At 36.7% G+C, this 17796-nt stretch overlaps 1 protein-coding gene across 7 annotated transcripts in view; it reads right to left on the bottom strand.

Moving 5' to 3' along the window:
• Nucleotides 1-17796, bottom strand: part of MEF2A (myocyte enhancer factor 2A) — an 81381-nt gene that overhangs the window by 24777 nt on the left and 38808 nt on the right. For 3 of the 7 annotated variants that reach the window (XM_009321476.1, XM_009321477.1, XM_009321475.1), the window contains 4 exons: nt 5159-5290; nt 4956-5093; nt 1544-1763; nt 1258-1317 (listed from right to left, as the gene is read on the bottom strand). In XM_009321476.1, the coding sequence (XP_009319751.1) occupies nt 1258-1317; nt 1544-1763; nt 4956-5093; nt 5159-5290 (550 nt within the window). The remainder of the gene's footprint in view (nt 1-1257; nt 1318-1543; nt 1764-4955; nt 5094-5158; nt 5291-17796) is intronic. The other 4 variants (XM_009321481.1, XM_009321478.1, XM_009321482.1 and 1 more) reach the window with 2 other exon arrangements.

Below are 17796 nucleotides of genomic sequence, written 5' to 3' on the forward strand. Positions count from 1 at the left end.
AGCCTGATTTTGGAGAAGAGGCCTGAAATGGCTTGATAGTAAAAACTTATTTAGTCTGACTTGAGGAATACTATGGAAATCAACATCTGACCTCCACAGTTTCTAAAAACAGTCATCTTTTTTCAACTGAGGAAGCTTCCTCCATTTAAAATCTTGCTTACCTGATGGAAACCACACTTTAATATTTCATATCTTCGCTGCACATAACCAAAGAATGGATGAAGAGTGGAAGGTCAATCCTGTGCTTTCAGCCTTGTAGTTGCAGCATTTTTTATTCATAAATTCAATTGCCTGACTTTATCTTCAAATAACTTTTTCCCAGTTGCCACACTAAGTAGCCAGTGGGCAAATACTGAAAGGTCAACAGTTGCTTCTCTAATTCCTTGCTATGAACACATACCAAGGAGAGTTATGTGTATGTCCAAAATTGACCTTCAGTTACCAAGACATCTCAAGGAATGGAAGAACGTGAAGGAAGTGGGTGAGCTGTCATTTATTTTGCCTTTCTGCGGCGTGATAAATTTCAGTGGCTGCCTGCCGTCTATCAGAGTACTAAATTTTGTTTAGGGGAGACAAAGTATTATCTAAATGAAAAAGTGCTATCATATCTTTTTACTGAAGACCAAAAAATACTGTGAATTTGACTTTTAGCAAGATCTCTAATTTGTTTTTGAGAGAAATTCTGATCATCTTCCAAAATTAAGACAGAACCTAGCTATCAGCTTCCAAGATTTACTGCCTTCTTTGTATAACTGCTAGAAAATAATTAGCAAGATACACATGGCAATACAACAATACAGTCTGTATTTTCCTCATTTTGATTGGCACTACAACCAGTATCAAACATCCAGGTCTTGTGAATAAAGCTGAGTACAACAGCCGAGTTGTCTTTAGTGTAGTAGTTTAAGCACAGTGAATTTCATACCAAGTAAGAAATTTGGCGAACATAAGATCTCTATTAGGGTGCTGTAATTACACCTGTAGAGAAACACAAAGCAAGAGCAGCATGCCACTACTGAAAACCACTAAAATAAAAAATGCAAATATTACTGAAGTGGAAAGGGCATGGCAGTAAAAAGTTAAATGCCTGATAAGAATTTACAAGACTTGACAATTACGAGGCAACTAAGAAAATTATGATCTTTGTTCTTCCACAACCACTTTTTCAAAAGAGTCAGAATAAAAAATTGCTTTTAAGTAACTGTGAAACTAAAACCACAACACTATTTTTCAACAAAGACATGATACTGCACTTACCAACTGGACTGGTACCAGCTCCATTTGGCACTGTGAGGTCAGTTGTCCCCAGCATACCACCTAATAAAAATAAACCAGAGCATTAAACTAACTTGCTCTCATTACAGTATCATATCATTTTGTACTTCAAAACTTAAGCTGTTAAAAAAAAGAAAACACACTGATACATTAAGAACTTGTTACTTTTTTGTTGTTGTTTGTGTGTTTTTTTTTTTTTTTTTTTTTTTTTTAAAAAAAAAAAAAAAAGAGGGTAAAAAAGGAAAGCACAACAGTACTGAAATCTTACCTGCATTGCCAGTACTTGGTGGTCTCTGAGGGGCCCCAGGTGATACGTTCCGATGCAGGGTGGTCTGAGGTGGAGAGAGCATGGTCGTGTCTGTTAACGATGAACTGGCAGCCAGTGATGGGGATACAAGGGAACTCCCTGGGTTACTGTAGGTTAACGTGTTGGGATTGGACACTGGAACTGTAACCGACATCGAGAAGTTCTGAGCAGGCAAGCCAGGCTGGAGGAAAGATGACAAGGAATACACACAAGACAACAACATTAGCATTAACTATGTTTGCAGAAATAGTACATCATAAAAATACACATTAAAGTTTGCTAAGAATTACTCAGGTTTAAAAAAAAGTTAATTATGTTAGTTTTTAAACTCTATTAAGCATACAATTTTAAAACATCCATTTGTTGTAGAGTATGGTGTTAAACTCTTATACATCATATAAATACAGTTCCAAAAGAATTACTCAAACTTCTGAAATACTGAAAGTTCAAACACAAAAAACTGAAGATATTCATATAAATTCACAAGCTCAGAAATACAACAAATTTATCACAGTTAATTTGGATTATTACAAAGCAATGACAAGCTAAACATGTCTACAAATCAATGAACTGTTGCACCTTCAAAATGTAAGCATAAACATGCACATTACAACATAGTCAGTTATTACACAAAAAAGAAAAAGTTAGTAATAACATTTTCTATTAACAACCTTGCCAAAATATTGCTACTAATCTCTAAAGCTTTCTTTTTCAAACTATAAATAGTAAACAGATCTTTAGAAATTCACTAAGTTCAGTAATTTGAATTTAAACATTTCACTTGTCATTATTCTGAGCTGTGTTCCACAAAATGCTGCTTGAATAACCACTCCATCTTGCTTTTTTGCAAACCTCATTTTTTTAAATTCTAATTTTTACAGCATTATTTAAAAGGCAACTATTTTTCTGAACTATATATGTTTGTTATTCAACAACTATTTGAATCAAAAGCTTAGATGCCTGCCCATCTATGGTACTCATTTGGTTATGACTAACTTCTTTGGCCTTTGTCTCATTCCTATCCTTTGACAGTGATGAGTTTCTGAAACAAAAGGGACTATTTTCTTTCACAACTCTCAAATACTGGAAACAAAACCATGGCAGGTACAATTTAAGGGTAAAAATTCGGTAGTATTTATTGACAGAATAGAGAGATAAACAGTTTTGATTTAGAGGTCAAATGCAGATGGCAAACATTCATGACCTAGTAAGTATACTTAAAACAATGCACTTTTAGCATGTGCAGCTTAAAATTTACTTAGAATGATACTTCTGTATGACAATTTTGATAACGTTAGAAATACAACAATAACTATACTACTTAAAAGAGCATAATACATTCTCTACATGAAAAAAAATCTCTTACTAGTCAGAGCCAATGACAGTGTCCCCACTGAAGCATTCCTAAGAATAATTATCAATTTTTGGCACAGACAGAAGGAAAAAGTAATGAAGCATAGCGACGTAATGCTAGCAAATCATTCACAGTATCTAACTAATGACAAGCTGTATTGGTATTTGTTTTCACGGGAAACTACTTCAAGAAACTTTTTAATATCTGCAAAAGAAGGTTGTTTTTAAACAGCGTGCTATCTAGTAACTCAAACTAAACTTGAAATACCTGAAAGTATGCTTAAAAACAATGCTAGAAGTAGTTGGAACATTTCTTCTGTAGGTTTCTCAATATAGAACTAATAAATGACAGCTTTCCCCCACACCTTACAATAAAGGCTGCCTCTGCCCATCTATGGTACTCATTTGGTTATGACCGAATTCTTCATGGTTTGCCTCATTCCTATCCTTTGACAGTAATGAGTGCACTAGAACAAAAGAAACTATGTTCTTATACAGACCCATAAGTACTGGAAATAGAACCATAACAGGTCCAATTTAAGCTGTAAATACAGAACTACAGAGGTAAAAAATAATGTTGCCTTTTTTATTTACACTGATGTCCACACAGACAGTCTAGGCTGTTCATGAAGACCACAGAAAATTAAGGGAGAGCAATTTAGCTGTGTTATACTGAAAGATGAGGCCTGAAGAAGATGTCTCAACACAGAAATGTTGGATATCAAAAGCTTCAAAACCAAGCAGGAACAAAAGATACTGGCTTCATTCAAGTATAAAGAACTTGCTAAAAGAACTGATGCTGAGTGTCATGACTGTCAGTTTGCTGTTAAGTCCCCAGAGATGGCCTCACTGCTCTGAACAATGAAATAATTTCTAGTATCAGCAAGTCATTTGGGGACACACTACTCAATTACCCTAGGGTCTGTGCTGATTAACCTAGCCAGTCCATTTACTTTAATTGCTACAAATTTGCAATGTTAAAAAATTCAAAAGGCTGTGGCAGAACCCTGTATTAGTTTTCTTAGAAAATAATTCCCCTGTAATACTCAACACTAACTGGTTTTAGCAGATGGAAATTAAATGTCATCATGTACACCTCCATGAAAAACATGCAAAATTTACACTACTGTTATCTCCAAACTTCTCGAGTTCTGGAGCCCAATAATTCTCTTCCAAGAGTTCTTATCCACTAAATCTTCTTTTTGCCTTAGACCCCCAAAATTGAAGTGTATATATGAAACTGAGGAGAACATGAATAATCTGCCCAGTAAATATATGGGGTTCAGAAAACGACAGTTTCATTTTTGAATTAGGTAACACTAAAATGAAAAATTATCCTCTGATCACACTATGGGATAAGACCATATCATTTCTAAAGCAATTCAGTGACTTATGGCTGCAAATGGGTTAGGCACCTGGGACAAAATTTTCAAAGATCTTTCAGTATCCAAGGAAGATTCTGTTAGAATTTCAATATGAGTAAGACACCAATCTTTTGAGGCTCCCATGGTGCACCAGTCTTTAAACATCTAAATACCCTTCTACATCCAGACTTCAGCAAAATAAATTCCACTGATTTGATGACAAAATTAATCCAATTCTATTTGTCTGCTTGTAACATATTGTAAAATCTTGATCAGACAGATAAAGAGCTACAAGATGTAAATAAACTATCCTACTTCCCACAACAAAATCTATCTTCATAAAAATATTTTAGGTAGGATTAGGCATTACAGCTAGGCTCCTGAAATTTAGAAATGTTACCTCATGTTCACAAGGTATGAAAAACTGTGTGTGCAAAAGAGAAGCTAGAGATAAATCTTATTCTTTAAGGTAAAGTGTAATTTAACAAGATCAAGTATCAGCATCTCATTTTTCCTCAGAGAGAGAGAGAGAGAGAGAGAGATTCCCTCATCAACCATTGCATCCTCTTGTCTTTGCAGTGGTATTCAGTGGTAAGCAAACACCGTGAAAATTCTCATGCACGTAATAGAAGCACAAACCATACTTTAGTACTCACTGCGATTTTATGATTCCGCATCATATTATCAAACTCTTCATTAATTTTTTTATATTTTTCTTCTGTATGTGGCGTGAGCACATATGAAGTGTCAGGGTCCGGGCTGTCGCACCCTCTGTGTTCCTTCTTGTTCAGAGCCTAAATAATGAAGTTAATAAAAAGGATCAACAAATAAAAAGTAGAGATAAAGTAAAAGTACTTACAGGGCCTCGCTTGAAAATAAAATCACTATCTTCATTTAGTTTGCTGAATCTGTCCTCCGATAGTGGACTGTGCTCAAAGTAATCGTCAGCATCAGGGCTCTCACAACCATTAAGGCCTTTCTTTCTTAAGGTCTGAAATACAATTGGAAAATTCACATACAAATCATACTAACTTGCCAAGAAGTTTTGTATACTACTGAATCATTCAGAGCCACTGAAACTACATGAAACTTTCACAGACAAAACTCACTGTTCAACAGACAGGCTTAGTCTTTCAAAATAGTGGCATAGTACACAAACAGAAAAGGTTCATTCAGAGGCACAGACTCTCCCAGGAGCCATCTCATGGGTAACTTTAACCTACACGCACTTCATCTCTCCAGCGTTCCATGCAAAACCGTTTTTAGGTACTGGCTGATGGAGTAAAGTTGCCTGACATACAAGCAACATTCAAGTCTATGGCAAAGAAGTTATGTCATCACTGGTAATTAAAAGCCAGTTTACTGTATCTTTAATAAATTGATTTTAGCATCCCAGTTTTAATACTCACACTTTAAAGAGCATACAGTTAAACTCTGAGAAACACAGTTGCTAAAATTTTCAATCAAATTCAACAACTGCAGTACATCAATATATGTAACACTTGGTCTCAGTAGTTTATAATGCAGGATTTTCCTGCACTTCTGTCATCCTGCATGATAACAAGAACTGCAAAAAAATTATAAACAGAAATTACATAATCCCTCTCTAAAATGACTTAGTTTGCTAAACGTAAGTTTTTTCAGGCTCCTTTAGACTAACTTGATGCAACTGCTTTATTGGGCTACTTCCTGGTTTTTGATGGAGAACTCACATCAACATCCCCTGGAAAAAAACCCAAACCTGTCTACGATCTAGGCATTACAAATAAGCTGCTGAAAGAAAGGATGTGAAACTAGCAAACCACTTGTGACCAAATTTTAAGAGATATTTGTATTCCTTGTTGTTTTTCTTTTTCACCCTATTACACAATCAGAAATCTACCTTTGCAAGTTCTCATTTATAACAAACCAAGATTTAAAATGTCACCTATGGAAAAATCTTTAATGCTTTAAAAAAGTTTCAAAAGGAAAGCAATATAAATTTTTAAACTGGTACACATTAGCAGTACATAAGACAGCAGTAGGATTATACAGGCAGGAGGGGAGTTGTGGTTTTTTTGTGAGAAGTTATTTATATTCTACTAATTTTACACTAAAAATCCTAAAGATTTGAAATCTGCATGCTGACATTGCATTTGTTCTCCTATAGAAGTTATAGGTTTCCATAACACACTGAATTTCTGATAAAAAAACCCTATGTTTTAGTTTAGACTACAGTATTCATCAACATTTTTTCTTAAAGTGCTATCTACTAAATTTTAGTCCAATAAAAAGCACACAAGACTTTCTCACTATTCATATACATGCAAAATATTGACTGTTTCTACTTCAGTTTTAAAGCAGTACTTGAAAATTCAATTATGCCGTCTGAAATTCTTTAATATCACAGGTCACCATAAGCTGTAATTCCTTCTCAAGTTTCTTGGCTTGCTCCGCGTATCCCACACAGTATCTGGAACTCCCACAAAAATGTAATCACTAAATCAGCATATGGGGAAAACAGGTGTAGCTTCCTCCAACACCTGTCACAGCACTGATCCTGCTCCTCTAACCAATCAGCTGGACACGTATATGGACTTGGCCATACAAGGGCCGGCTGTTCGGCCTCTCAAGGTCGGAGCCTGTTATCCCTCTCCCAGCCCTTCCTAACAAGTCAGCCTGCCAGTCTTCTACACTTTGATATCAGTAGGGAAAATGTTAACACTGTATAATCTGGATTACACTTAACCCCGCAACACACAGAATTCTGTAAATAGAATCCAAATATGTCTTTACATGGTGCTCAGCATCAACATGCATATGCAGCGCCCAAGACATGACTAGAAGCTGTATTTAGATACTATAAAGATCGATCTTGCAAGACATACACATGCTGTCTAGTTCACCTCCTTTGAGAAAAATATTAGAGCAATTTTAAGTATTGCAGCATGGGAGTTTCATTAGTGCTTCTTTCAATATTCTAAAACAATCAAGTGAAAGCTTTTAAGCGTAATGCTGCTAATTCATCCTCCCGGATCTGTCTGAAAACTATACTCAAAGTTCTAATATGAAGGAAGAGATTTATTTAAATATAAAAATGCATCCTTCCTCTTGGCGACTGGTTATTTTTGATAACAATGGGGTTAACTCTGCTTTGACTCATGAGGAAGGAAAATGCCTCAGTATCTCCTGTTTAAGATTCTGGAAACCTTCACTCTAGATGGGGTTCCTGTCATTGTGGAAGGATTTAAGCCACAGTTCACTGTTACAGATAATACGTCTGGGTCTGATATCCAAAGCTCTGTCTCCTTATCACTAAAATACGAACTGCCACTTTGAGGACCTAACCATAAAAAGACCGCCAACTTTATCATTGCCCAGTAACATAACAGTAAAACATTTCTGCTCCGTGGCTCGTACTAACAAGTGGAATGCTGTAATCTGTTCACGCGGCCAGGCGAAGCCTACACAAGACAGCCCAGCCTCAGCTTTCTCACAGGCTACAGCGTGAAACACGATAACAGGCCCTTGCTCAAGGGAAAACAAGGAAGGCTATGATTACTGGGAATCGCTCTGCGGGGACACAGGAAAGCCAAACTCCATAAACAAGTGCTGACTCCACCCTCAAGATTCTCTATAGCTAAAATTTATTTCTCTGATTAATGTAAACAACTCCCCCTCCCTGAGCTACTTCCAAGGTATTATCATGGAGACTGAAATTTTATTAACTCTGAAGATGGGGGGGGGGCATGGGAGGAAAAAAAATTAGTGAGACCAAGTAATATTTGTGCAACACGAATAGAGTTTTATTTCTCTGCTGTGATACACAAGTGTGTTTAGAATAAAATCAGAATTTTTGCAGTTGAGGCTAGTAGAGAACATAAATTTTCTTACTACAACAAGAGGGAAAAAACATAAAATTTCAAGTTTTGCTATTGGATGCTTATTGTAATTACCTTCTGGCGTTGTCTTATTTTCCAGATCATCTAAGGGAATGTGTAGCCTTTTGAGTTAATCTGTATTACTTTCCACTTCCTCTAAGACCTAGCCAAAATTACTGCAAATTGTTCTAACACGTTTGCCAATGCACTGTATTGTGCCTTCAGTAACTGAGATTGTGCAGCATTGATATTGGACTGGATCAACTAACTGATGAGAGAAAAGTAATGATTTTTGTCAGAAAACAATGCAAAGTATTTATGAGGAACCAAGGCAGGTATGAAATCTTTTTTTAAAAGAATCAGGCAAACACAACGACATAGTTGTGCGACATGAAAAGTTGCTATACAAGTGTGGCAGACAGCTGTGGTCATCTTGATATTGCAGAATGACCCCAAAGTTTTAAACTGCTTTTGTTCCACTGTGTAAAACTGAAATATGCAAATATGATAACTATTAGTTTAATATTAATTTATTTTAATTTTTTTGAATGGCAGAGCTTAGAAAACATCGTATGATAACTGCTGGACTAGCTATGACAGGTTTAAATATTACATTCAAGCACATGGTACAGGAGCCCCAATATTTTCCTGAACTTCCCCACACATATGCAACGTAATTTTTAATTGCACTGCATTTTTGCTAATTTAAGAAAAGAATCATGCCTTAGCAAGAAGCATCTAAGGAACAGAAGGGCTTCTTGCAAAACAACAAAAAAATAATTAGTTTATCTCTAGAATTCAAAATAAATTTTACTGAAACCAATAATACAGATACCAAAGAGTACAAAAATACAGTAAAGTTAATTATTCTATGACCCATAAGGAACAAAGATGATATTCAACCATCACAGTTTAACTATCTTAGTATAAGCTTCCTTCCACAAAATCCAACAGACAAACATGAAATGCAGGAGCTTTAAGCCCACTGAGTCTCCACAGCGTGATACCAAGTCACCACCTTCTCCAAGGCTTTTTCCAGCCCAGCTGCACGCAGCTTCTCTCACACAAACTTACACTGGCTCAATATACCGGTCATCAGCAGTTCTGGAAACCAGAAACTTTAAACTAATAAACACAGATTACTGCTACCAGAGATAAAGTTAAGTGAGAACCCCCAACTGTCCACCTCCCCATGAAAGATCCTGGTTTTTATATCTGACTCTGAAAGGACATGTTGCTAATGGTTAAAAGAGCACAATCAGCATGTTTTATGCTCTCATTCAGTGAGTGTGGTTAAAAAGCCAAGACTTCTGATACTAGTGATCTGGGCTCCTTACCAGCTCTGGCAAAACTGTAGAGAACTCGATTATGTTCATTGTCACCTCAGGAAATAGTATTTTTCTGCCTTAAAGCAAAAAAGTAGGATGACCTCATATGTAAAGAGTGTTATGAAGTGCAAAAAAGTGTCAGTTCATTCAAAAAATTTTCAGTGTTGAGTTTCTTGTAATATTACACAAAAAGGAAATGGTTGTTGCTATCAATGCTACTATGTACCACATTAACAGCTCTATTTTTGCACTTATTATTGGAGCAGGCCAAACAGAATTTTTGTTGGTATTTCATCCCAAATAATGAGGAAAAACATACCCAAAATTTGACTAAGATTGAAATGAAAAGTGATTTCCCTTGGAAAAGGCAAACCTTTCACTTAAAACCTGTGGCTAGTTCTGTTTCTGCTGTTGCAGTCAGAGCACAGAAAAGCTGTGAAGCAGCACAAATTTGGAGTAAACACTTTTTTAAAAATTGTAACTTAAAAAAGCGTAAGTATTCCTCAGGCCTGAAGTTACAGAAAGGATTTACTAGTACTGCCAAATATTACTGCTGCTCCAGCAGGCATGTACACCATGGTTATCAAAAGGAAAACCAATTAAACAGTTTCCTGATGCTCTAGAGAGCTGCCATGCCATAGTGGAGAGGGAGAGGACACTGCTGCCACTTGCACCAAATTCCAAAGGCTCCTCACCCACAAATGCAGTCGCCAAGCGCTCACACAGCTCTGTGCAGGAAGGACAGGACCGAGCATCACTCTGTCATCCATGATGGGAATAACGATAAGATCATTGAAGCAAAAGATTGTGAAGTTGCAGTCACACCAATAAAATGCAAAAGCCAGTACCATTAGCCCAGGCTGCAATAGTGCCTTTCCTATCAGTGTTCAGGAACAAAGAAAAATAATTCCTAAAACAGAGATCCAAGGCTAACCGAGAGCTATTTCGCCATACTGTAGCCTTCAGGATCAGTCTCACATTCCATCTCTGCAGATGATTATAGAGATCCATGCTTTAAGGTTATTTACCATGCTTTAAGGAACTGCTGAAATCTCTGTAGGAGCAGTCTGACAAACTGACTGACAGCAACAACTTATTGCCACAGAAAGCGCAGGATCCTACAGACCACCCTTACGCCAAATCTGAAGTTTGCTTGAGCCTGCAATAAGTCATTTTTTCTTCACTAAAATGACAGAAAATTCTCCTTGGCCATTCTTTATTTAACTTACTTTTGCTGGGTTTGTTTTCAACTGTAGCAGGAATAAGGTGGTTTTCCAATGTACGGGCTGAGCACCACAGATACAAAGTAGGCAGAAGAAATGGCCTGTCCTTTCTGGCAGCAACAAACCATTGCCTCAGCCACCACTGATAATCGCATCCCACTTAAAAAGCCTTTTTTCTGAGATATTCACAAAACGAAGGACAAATACAGTAGTCACAGCACCAGACTCCCACCCAGTTTTCATTCTTATGTGAAACACCAGTGAGAGAAAACAGGGCATACTCCTTCAATGCAGTTCAGCTCCCTTCCCACAGCAGGCAGAGACTTCAGCTGGCAAGAACTACATGTATCACTACAGACTTTACATATAGCGAAGAGTCATGCTGAAAGCATGACAATTGCTTTATTATTTGCTTCCTGTTACATACTGTTGCCAAGAAGTTGAGCCTAAAAACCAGGCTGGATTTTTCTTCTTTTATAGCACAAAATATTTCACTTTCATCACCCTGAACAATACTATGGTGTATCATCCTTTACATATAGTAATTTCTCCCCTATTACATATAAAACATATTCAAGTATCCAAGGAGTATTCTTAGTCACTGAAAGCTATTTATAGTTATTAAACTTCCTGCAGGTCAGTTTGGCTTCAGAAGTATCATCATTTCTGTTTCTTTTCTCTGAAGTAACAACATAGTTCTGCGAAGTCAGAGCCTGACCCTGCAGTGCTGGGTATACAAATTTTAGCACTGTCTAAAATAGAAGCAGGAGTGAATCCCAAGTGCAGCATATACATCAAAAGTGAACAGCCAAAGAAAAACCACATAATTCAACTGAGTAATGCTGTTTTGTGTTTGAAGCTCATCAACATTATTTCTGTAGGCTTCAATTTCTTTTTTCGTAGTTAGATGTACTGGATTATTTTATGTAACGTTCACAAATTTTGTAAATTTTCCTCAGGCTCTATTAATATTCTCAACTTCAACCACTGAAGCATCTGCAAATTTCATTATGAAGCTTTTTTCCTTTCCTTTGAGTTAGGAGGCTACTTAAGTTTAGCCCTAATACTACTCCTTTCAGTATCCCCGACACATTTTCAATTACATTTTGCTATGGTACCAGTTAGAATTTCACATTCTAATTATAGCCACAAATATATCCATCCCAAAACAGCACAGTAAAGCAGAGTGGTGCCCAGCTTTCAAAACTTCAGTGAATGCATAGGAGGTCAATTTAGATTATGACAAACATTTCCACGAGCTAAGCAACTTGGAGAGCTTAACTTCTTAAAAAAACAAGGCCTCACCAATCTTTCTGGTAGACTCCCCAACCAAAATAATGTATACTAAGCAAAATCTGAAAAATTAACATACTCTACTTTTAGCTTACTTTAGTATTTTTCCATACTTGTGCTCAATTAGTAGTGGTATTTCAAAAGTAAATAATTGATATTATGCAAAAATATCTAGACATCAAAAATTCTGAGTATGGTATTTTAACAAAGTTTGCTACAATGATTATATTTCTTGGTCAAATATTACAGTATGTTAGGAAAAAAAGGAGGTTTAGGATTAACTACTTATTCCAGGGTTTTACAAACAAACAAACAAAAAAATAAGCCTGCCTAGCACTAGGCCATAAAACACAAGGAAGAGCCCTTTAAGCAATGCTCTGCTATGCTCAATTTTAGGCAAAGGTATTCATCATTTACAGATGAAAAATGTTCATGATTTGAAATTTTATCAGTGTCCCTGTTATATACCACTCTAAGAAAAGACACAGTCTTGTTTCAAATGTTGGAGCACTTCCAGTATCTGGGAAATTTTAACATGTATCCCTGGCTTGCCAAACATGAAAGCTAGCTGTCAAATTCCTCCAAGATATGATAAAGATGGCACTCAGGATTCAAAGTCTCATTTATATAAAATAACACATACAAAAGGTTTTTAGACATGATATGGTATGAAACTTAAATTCTAGCATGAAGCATCTTTGCTGTGAAACAGTATCTTAAATAGATAAACCACAAGCAATTACTAAAGAGTAACAATTTTATGGGCTATAAAATCCACTCTTCACCCCCAGAATATTACACAATGCACTGGACTAAAAGGTATAGGAAGGGAAGCTGCTTACTTGTATGTGTGATTTTAGAGAAACACTATCTGTAAACTGTGGACTTTATAATGCAGTTGCTGACCTACCAACAAGCTGGATTGCTCATTCCTAAATTAACTTCTTGAGACTTAAAATTATTAGTAATCCATTAGCACTGATAATACTGTTTCCACAGTGAAAGCTAAGCCAAGCTCTCAAAGTCTGGTATTTGATGCATTTGTCTTTGTTCCCATACAACTTACTAGATTATTAAATTTTATATCGCTGAGCAGGTTTTCATTTTACCTGTTTTATAGAAAGTACCATCAACTAGATTTTTCCATTAAAGAGTACCAAATTGCCAGGCTAAGTCAATCTTATTCAATCTTTTTATTAAAAACAAAAGACAAAGTAGATTGATGTTCATCTTCAGGAAGCAGAAACTATTCCTTAGCATATAAATTAAATATATTTTATAGTCCTTTCAGGGAATGCAGTCTGCAACAAACAAAATTAACAGTAAACCCAAGCAAAACACAGTTCTATGTTAGAATGTTCAAAGAGATATTTTATGGTACATAAATGCTTTTTTCAATCCTTACTCAAGTGACAACATATATATGTACATACACATCCTCCCATACATACCTCTTCACATACTTGCAATGGTTAAAATATAAATCAGCAACAGCAGTAGCCAACTGAATGCCTCCTTTCAGCAACAGTATATTGCAGATAAGCCATATGGAACATGAAAAGTTTCCAAGTGTAGCAATCCATCTGCATAATATCCTTCATAATCTTTTAGAAGGTCTTTAGTAAAACTATTATCTCCTACTCATAGTTTGCCAAGAAAAATTTCCTAAACTCCAATTATAATTTAATGATATAAAAATGGGTTTCTTTTGGTCTACCTGCCTATGCAATATTGCTATTTCAAACATTTCTTGTCATGAATTTCTCCTTACAGCTTGAAAATTGGAAAGGATATCAGAAACTATTTCAAAGTCTTGGTACTCAAGTTAACTTAGTATTATCAAAACAGCAATTACAACACAAATAGCAACTATTCCCAAAGAAAACGTTTAGTGGATTCTAAGGATTTATACAACTGTTAAAATACCATTCACATGTAACATTATGGGAACTGGCTACACTAAGGTCTACCACAACAAGCTTCAATAACCTTTAATATCGGTATGGAACTGCCATTTTATTTCACCTAAAAAGGTGTCCAACTGTATGGACAAATACCTACAAGTATGTGCGGGCACATGTGTGCACTCTAACAGGTGTGGTGTGTGTGCGCACACACATACAAGCATTATCCCAGTTCATAACATTATTGCAGAATATTTACCAAAGAAACCAAAAAATAACCAAGTTGAAGAAGACAGCTGAAAGCAGGTACTTGAAAACACTGAGATAAGCATGTACAACAGGAAGCAGCGAACCTCTCCAGAAATAAAGTACGATACAAGCAGTTACATCTCTATTTTTACCGAATTAAAATAATTAGAACATTACAGCTTTGTGTCTTGAAGTCCTATAAGTATGTCACAACTCATGTTTTGAATACTGAACTTCTCAGTTATGTGTCAAAGGAATATACTTAATACGTTTTTCCTTGCATAACCTTCACTTACAGTGAATTAATCAAAAGCCAAACCACCTCTTTGAAGACTGTCCTTACCTAACCTGAAAAGGGGGTGGGAAATCAAAGGTGGGACCTAGAGAGGTAGAGAGAAAAGACTGTACGGGAATCAGGGACAGTGAAATATGAGTCAGCTTTACTCTATCGTGTAATTCATGTCAACATTGGATAAAGACTGGCTCTGGCATGCTTGATTTTTTTTAGGTGGGACCTAGAAGGGTAGAGAGAAAGACTGTACGGGAATCAGGGACAGTGAAATATGAGTCAGCTTTACTCTATCGTGTAATTCATGTCAACATTTGGATAAAGACTGGTTCTGGCATGCTTGATTTTTTTCCTTTTTAACAAGTCACTATACTCAACAAGTACTGAATTGTAAGTTAATGCAAAAAAGAGCAGGGCTTTAAATGGCATCGGTTTGTTACAGTTAGAAAAGCTTTCAGTGGGACAACGTGCAAGAGCCTTGATCTAAAAAAATCTTCACAATATTCCCAATGAATTTGGTAGTTTTTAATTAAAAATATATTATTCACTTCCTATTGAAAGTAACTGATAAATAATTCCAGTAAAACATTATTTAAATGTTAAAATTCACGCTACTGCCAATTTAACTAACTTAACTAGCATTCCATAGTCTATACTATAACTTACAGACATGTAAGCTCCCACATGAAATATTACGTCACTGATATGACATTAACAAGATGTAATAACTAGCACTGGTAAGTCACAAAAAGACATTAACACTGTATGTGTATTGATTTATAAGTATTACGAAGAACAAGAATGGTATGATATGATATAATAAGGGCTATTAGGAGATTCATAGGTCTGTACCACAAGAACCACCACCATAAATACTTTCCTTATTCAGGTTATGAAACAATTACCAGGTGAAAGGATCAACATGAAGTCCTTTGTTCAGATGAGTGTTGAGAATGTTGCAGCCTAGATAGGTCACACTATTTGCAGTAAAACACTGGCAATGAACAAACCACAAACTCCATCATAATGATCAGAAGTATCTCATCACACCCACTTGTTGGTTACATGACTGGGAGGTTTTATGACAGTATGATGTTCTAGACCATTTTTTCCTTGGAGGCTGGAGACGCCCCCAGCCCTGTTCTGCAGAGGCACCATCAGTTTAAGGCCCAAACATTAAGATTATTCAAAAGCAAAGTACTAGAAATTTCTCAACAGAAACATAGCATGTAAGCATACTGAGCTCCAAAAGGCAACTAGGTGTGAAGCATCCTATAAATGACACTCTCCCTCCTTTTTGACAGTTCATTCTAAAACACTGGTTGATGAACTGCAATGATCAAGAAGCTAGTACTTCTGCTGTCCCTTCTGCAACACAGTTAATCCCTGGCAGATTGGCAGGGTTGACAGCTGAAGACACTAACAAACCCATGAGCTTGAAAGTCAAAAGCTGGGGTTACATTAACTCTCCACTGAAATCAAGAGTATCATCAGAAAGAACAGTTATTTATCTTACTGTAGTCCCAGGAGATGCAATGTTCTGGGGTCTATTCTTTCCATGCACAGCTTGTGTGAAGTCACTCACTCTTGATTAACAGATGCCATGGTCCTCGCTTTGAAATTGTAAAGTAAAAATATACTCATCTAAACTGTCAATACAGAATTTCAAAAGCATCAAATTCTGCAGCAACATAAAGGCTGCAAAATACATGAGACCAGCACAGCTTGAAGAACTTATTAATACAAGTAAATAATTATGTCTTTGTGTGACTGCCGGCATGAACTCCAGCATTAACAAGCAGTGAGCTGTTACAGATTTTCTTGGAGTCGATTTTCAATCCTACTTAACACAATGTCTCCAGAACAGCTAAATCCAGAACAGGATCTTTGACATGTGTTTCCCGAGCAGTGGGTGTGAGAACTGGACTTTGTGTGTCTGCCCTATAAATTTCAAAAATAAAAACATTCTCCAAACACACTGCAGAATCAGTTGGAAAAACATCACCTGCGCAGCTGGGAAATAAATACAGGACTTCATAACAGAGGAGAGTCACTGTTTTTATGTAGCTGACCAGCAGCACCTATTTAAATAAACTAAAAACAGTCTCCAAAGAAAGTAAGACTTATGTGTTATTCACCAAGAATAAAAGCTATATGCAGTATTAAAGAAAACAAAACACTGCTTTCATTAATTTTTGATTCTTTGGAATGTGTTATCCAAGTCTGTACTACAAACAAATAGATAAACATGGAGCCTTAATCGCCCTTTGCTTCTAAAGGAGGATGGCAAGTAAGAGGTATAGGACATAGGAATCACGCCAACAAATCTTCATGGGCCAAAGAGTCCCAGATGCAAGATGGATCCTTAAAGAATCTCTCAATACACTGTTACTCCACTTGAAAGTGCATCTTTATTTCACAAATGTCTAGAACATTTGACACATTTTAGCTTCTACAGTTCAACATTTATATTTTCATAAAGATTTGTGAGGAAGGGTGGAGTAAATATGGTACCACTATCGGCTAATTTGGAACATACACCAAAGTCAAGGGTAGTTTTCATAGAAAACACATGTGAAATACAATAGCCATAACCTAAAAAAACTACAGATTCCACCTAATGGCAAGTTTTACATTGTAAAGCCTCATTCAAAAGCACAACAGCCTAAGTTTTCTACAGTAAAACAAGCAAAAGCAAAAGTTTTCTTCTGCATTCTAGACAAACTTCATATGCCACTACCCCAAAGTTGCTAAGCCACTATCCATCGTATTTGAGAAGTCATGGCAGTCCAGTGACATTCCCACTGACTGGAAAAGGGGAAACATAACCCCCATTTTTAAAAAGGGAAAAAAGGAAGACCCAGGGAACTACAGGCCAGTCAGTCTCACCTCTGTGCCTGGGAAGATCATGGAACAGATCCTCCTGGAAGCTATGCTAAGGCACATGGAAGACAGGGAGGTGATTCCAGACAGCCAGCATGGCTTCACCAAGGGCAGGTCCTGCCTGACCAACCTAGTGGCCTTCTATGATGGAGTAACTACATCAGTGGACACGGGAAGGGCTACAGATGTCATCTGTCTGGACCTCTGTCAGGCCTTTGACATGGTCCCCCACATCATCCTTCTCTCTAAACTGGAGAGGTATGGATTTGATGGGTGGACTGTCCGGTGGGTGAGGAATTGCTTAGATGGTCGCATCCAGAGGGTAGTGGTGAACGGCTCCATGTCCAGACGGAGATTGGTGATGAGTGGCACCCTGCAGGGGTCCGTATTGGGACCGGTACTGTTTAATATCTTCATCAATGACATAGACAGTGGGATCGAGTGCACCCTCAGCAAGTTTGCAGATGA

This window comes from Pygoscelis adeliae, unplaced genomic scaffold (assembly GCF_000699105.1).
Source record: "Pygoscelis adeliae isolate BGI_AS28 unplaced genomic scaffold, ASM69910v1 Scaffold13, whole genome shotgun sequence".
Taxonomy (NCBI): Eukaryota; Metazoa; Chordata; class Aves; order Sphenisciformes; family Spheniscidae; genus Pygoscelis; species Pygoscelis adeliae.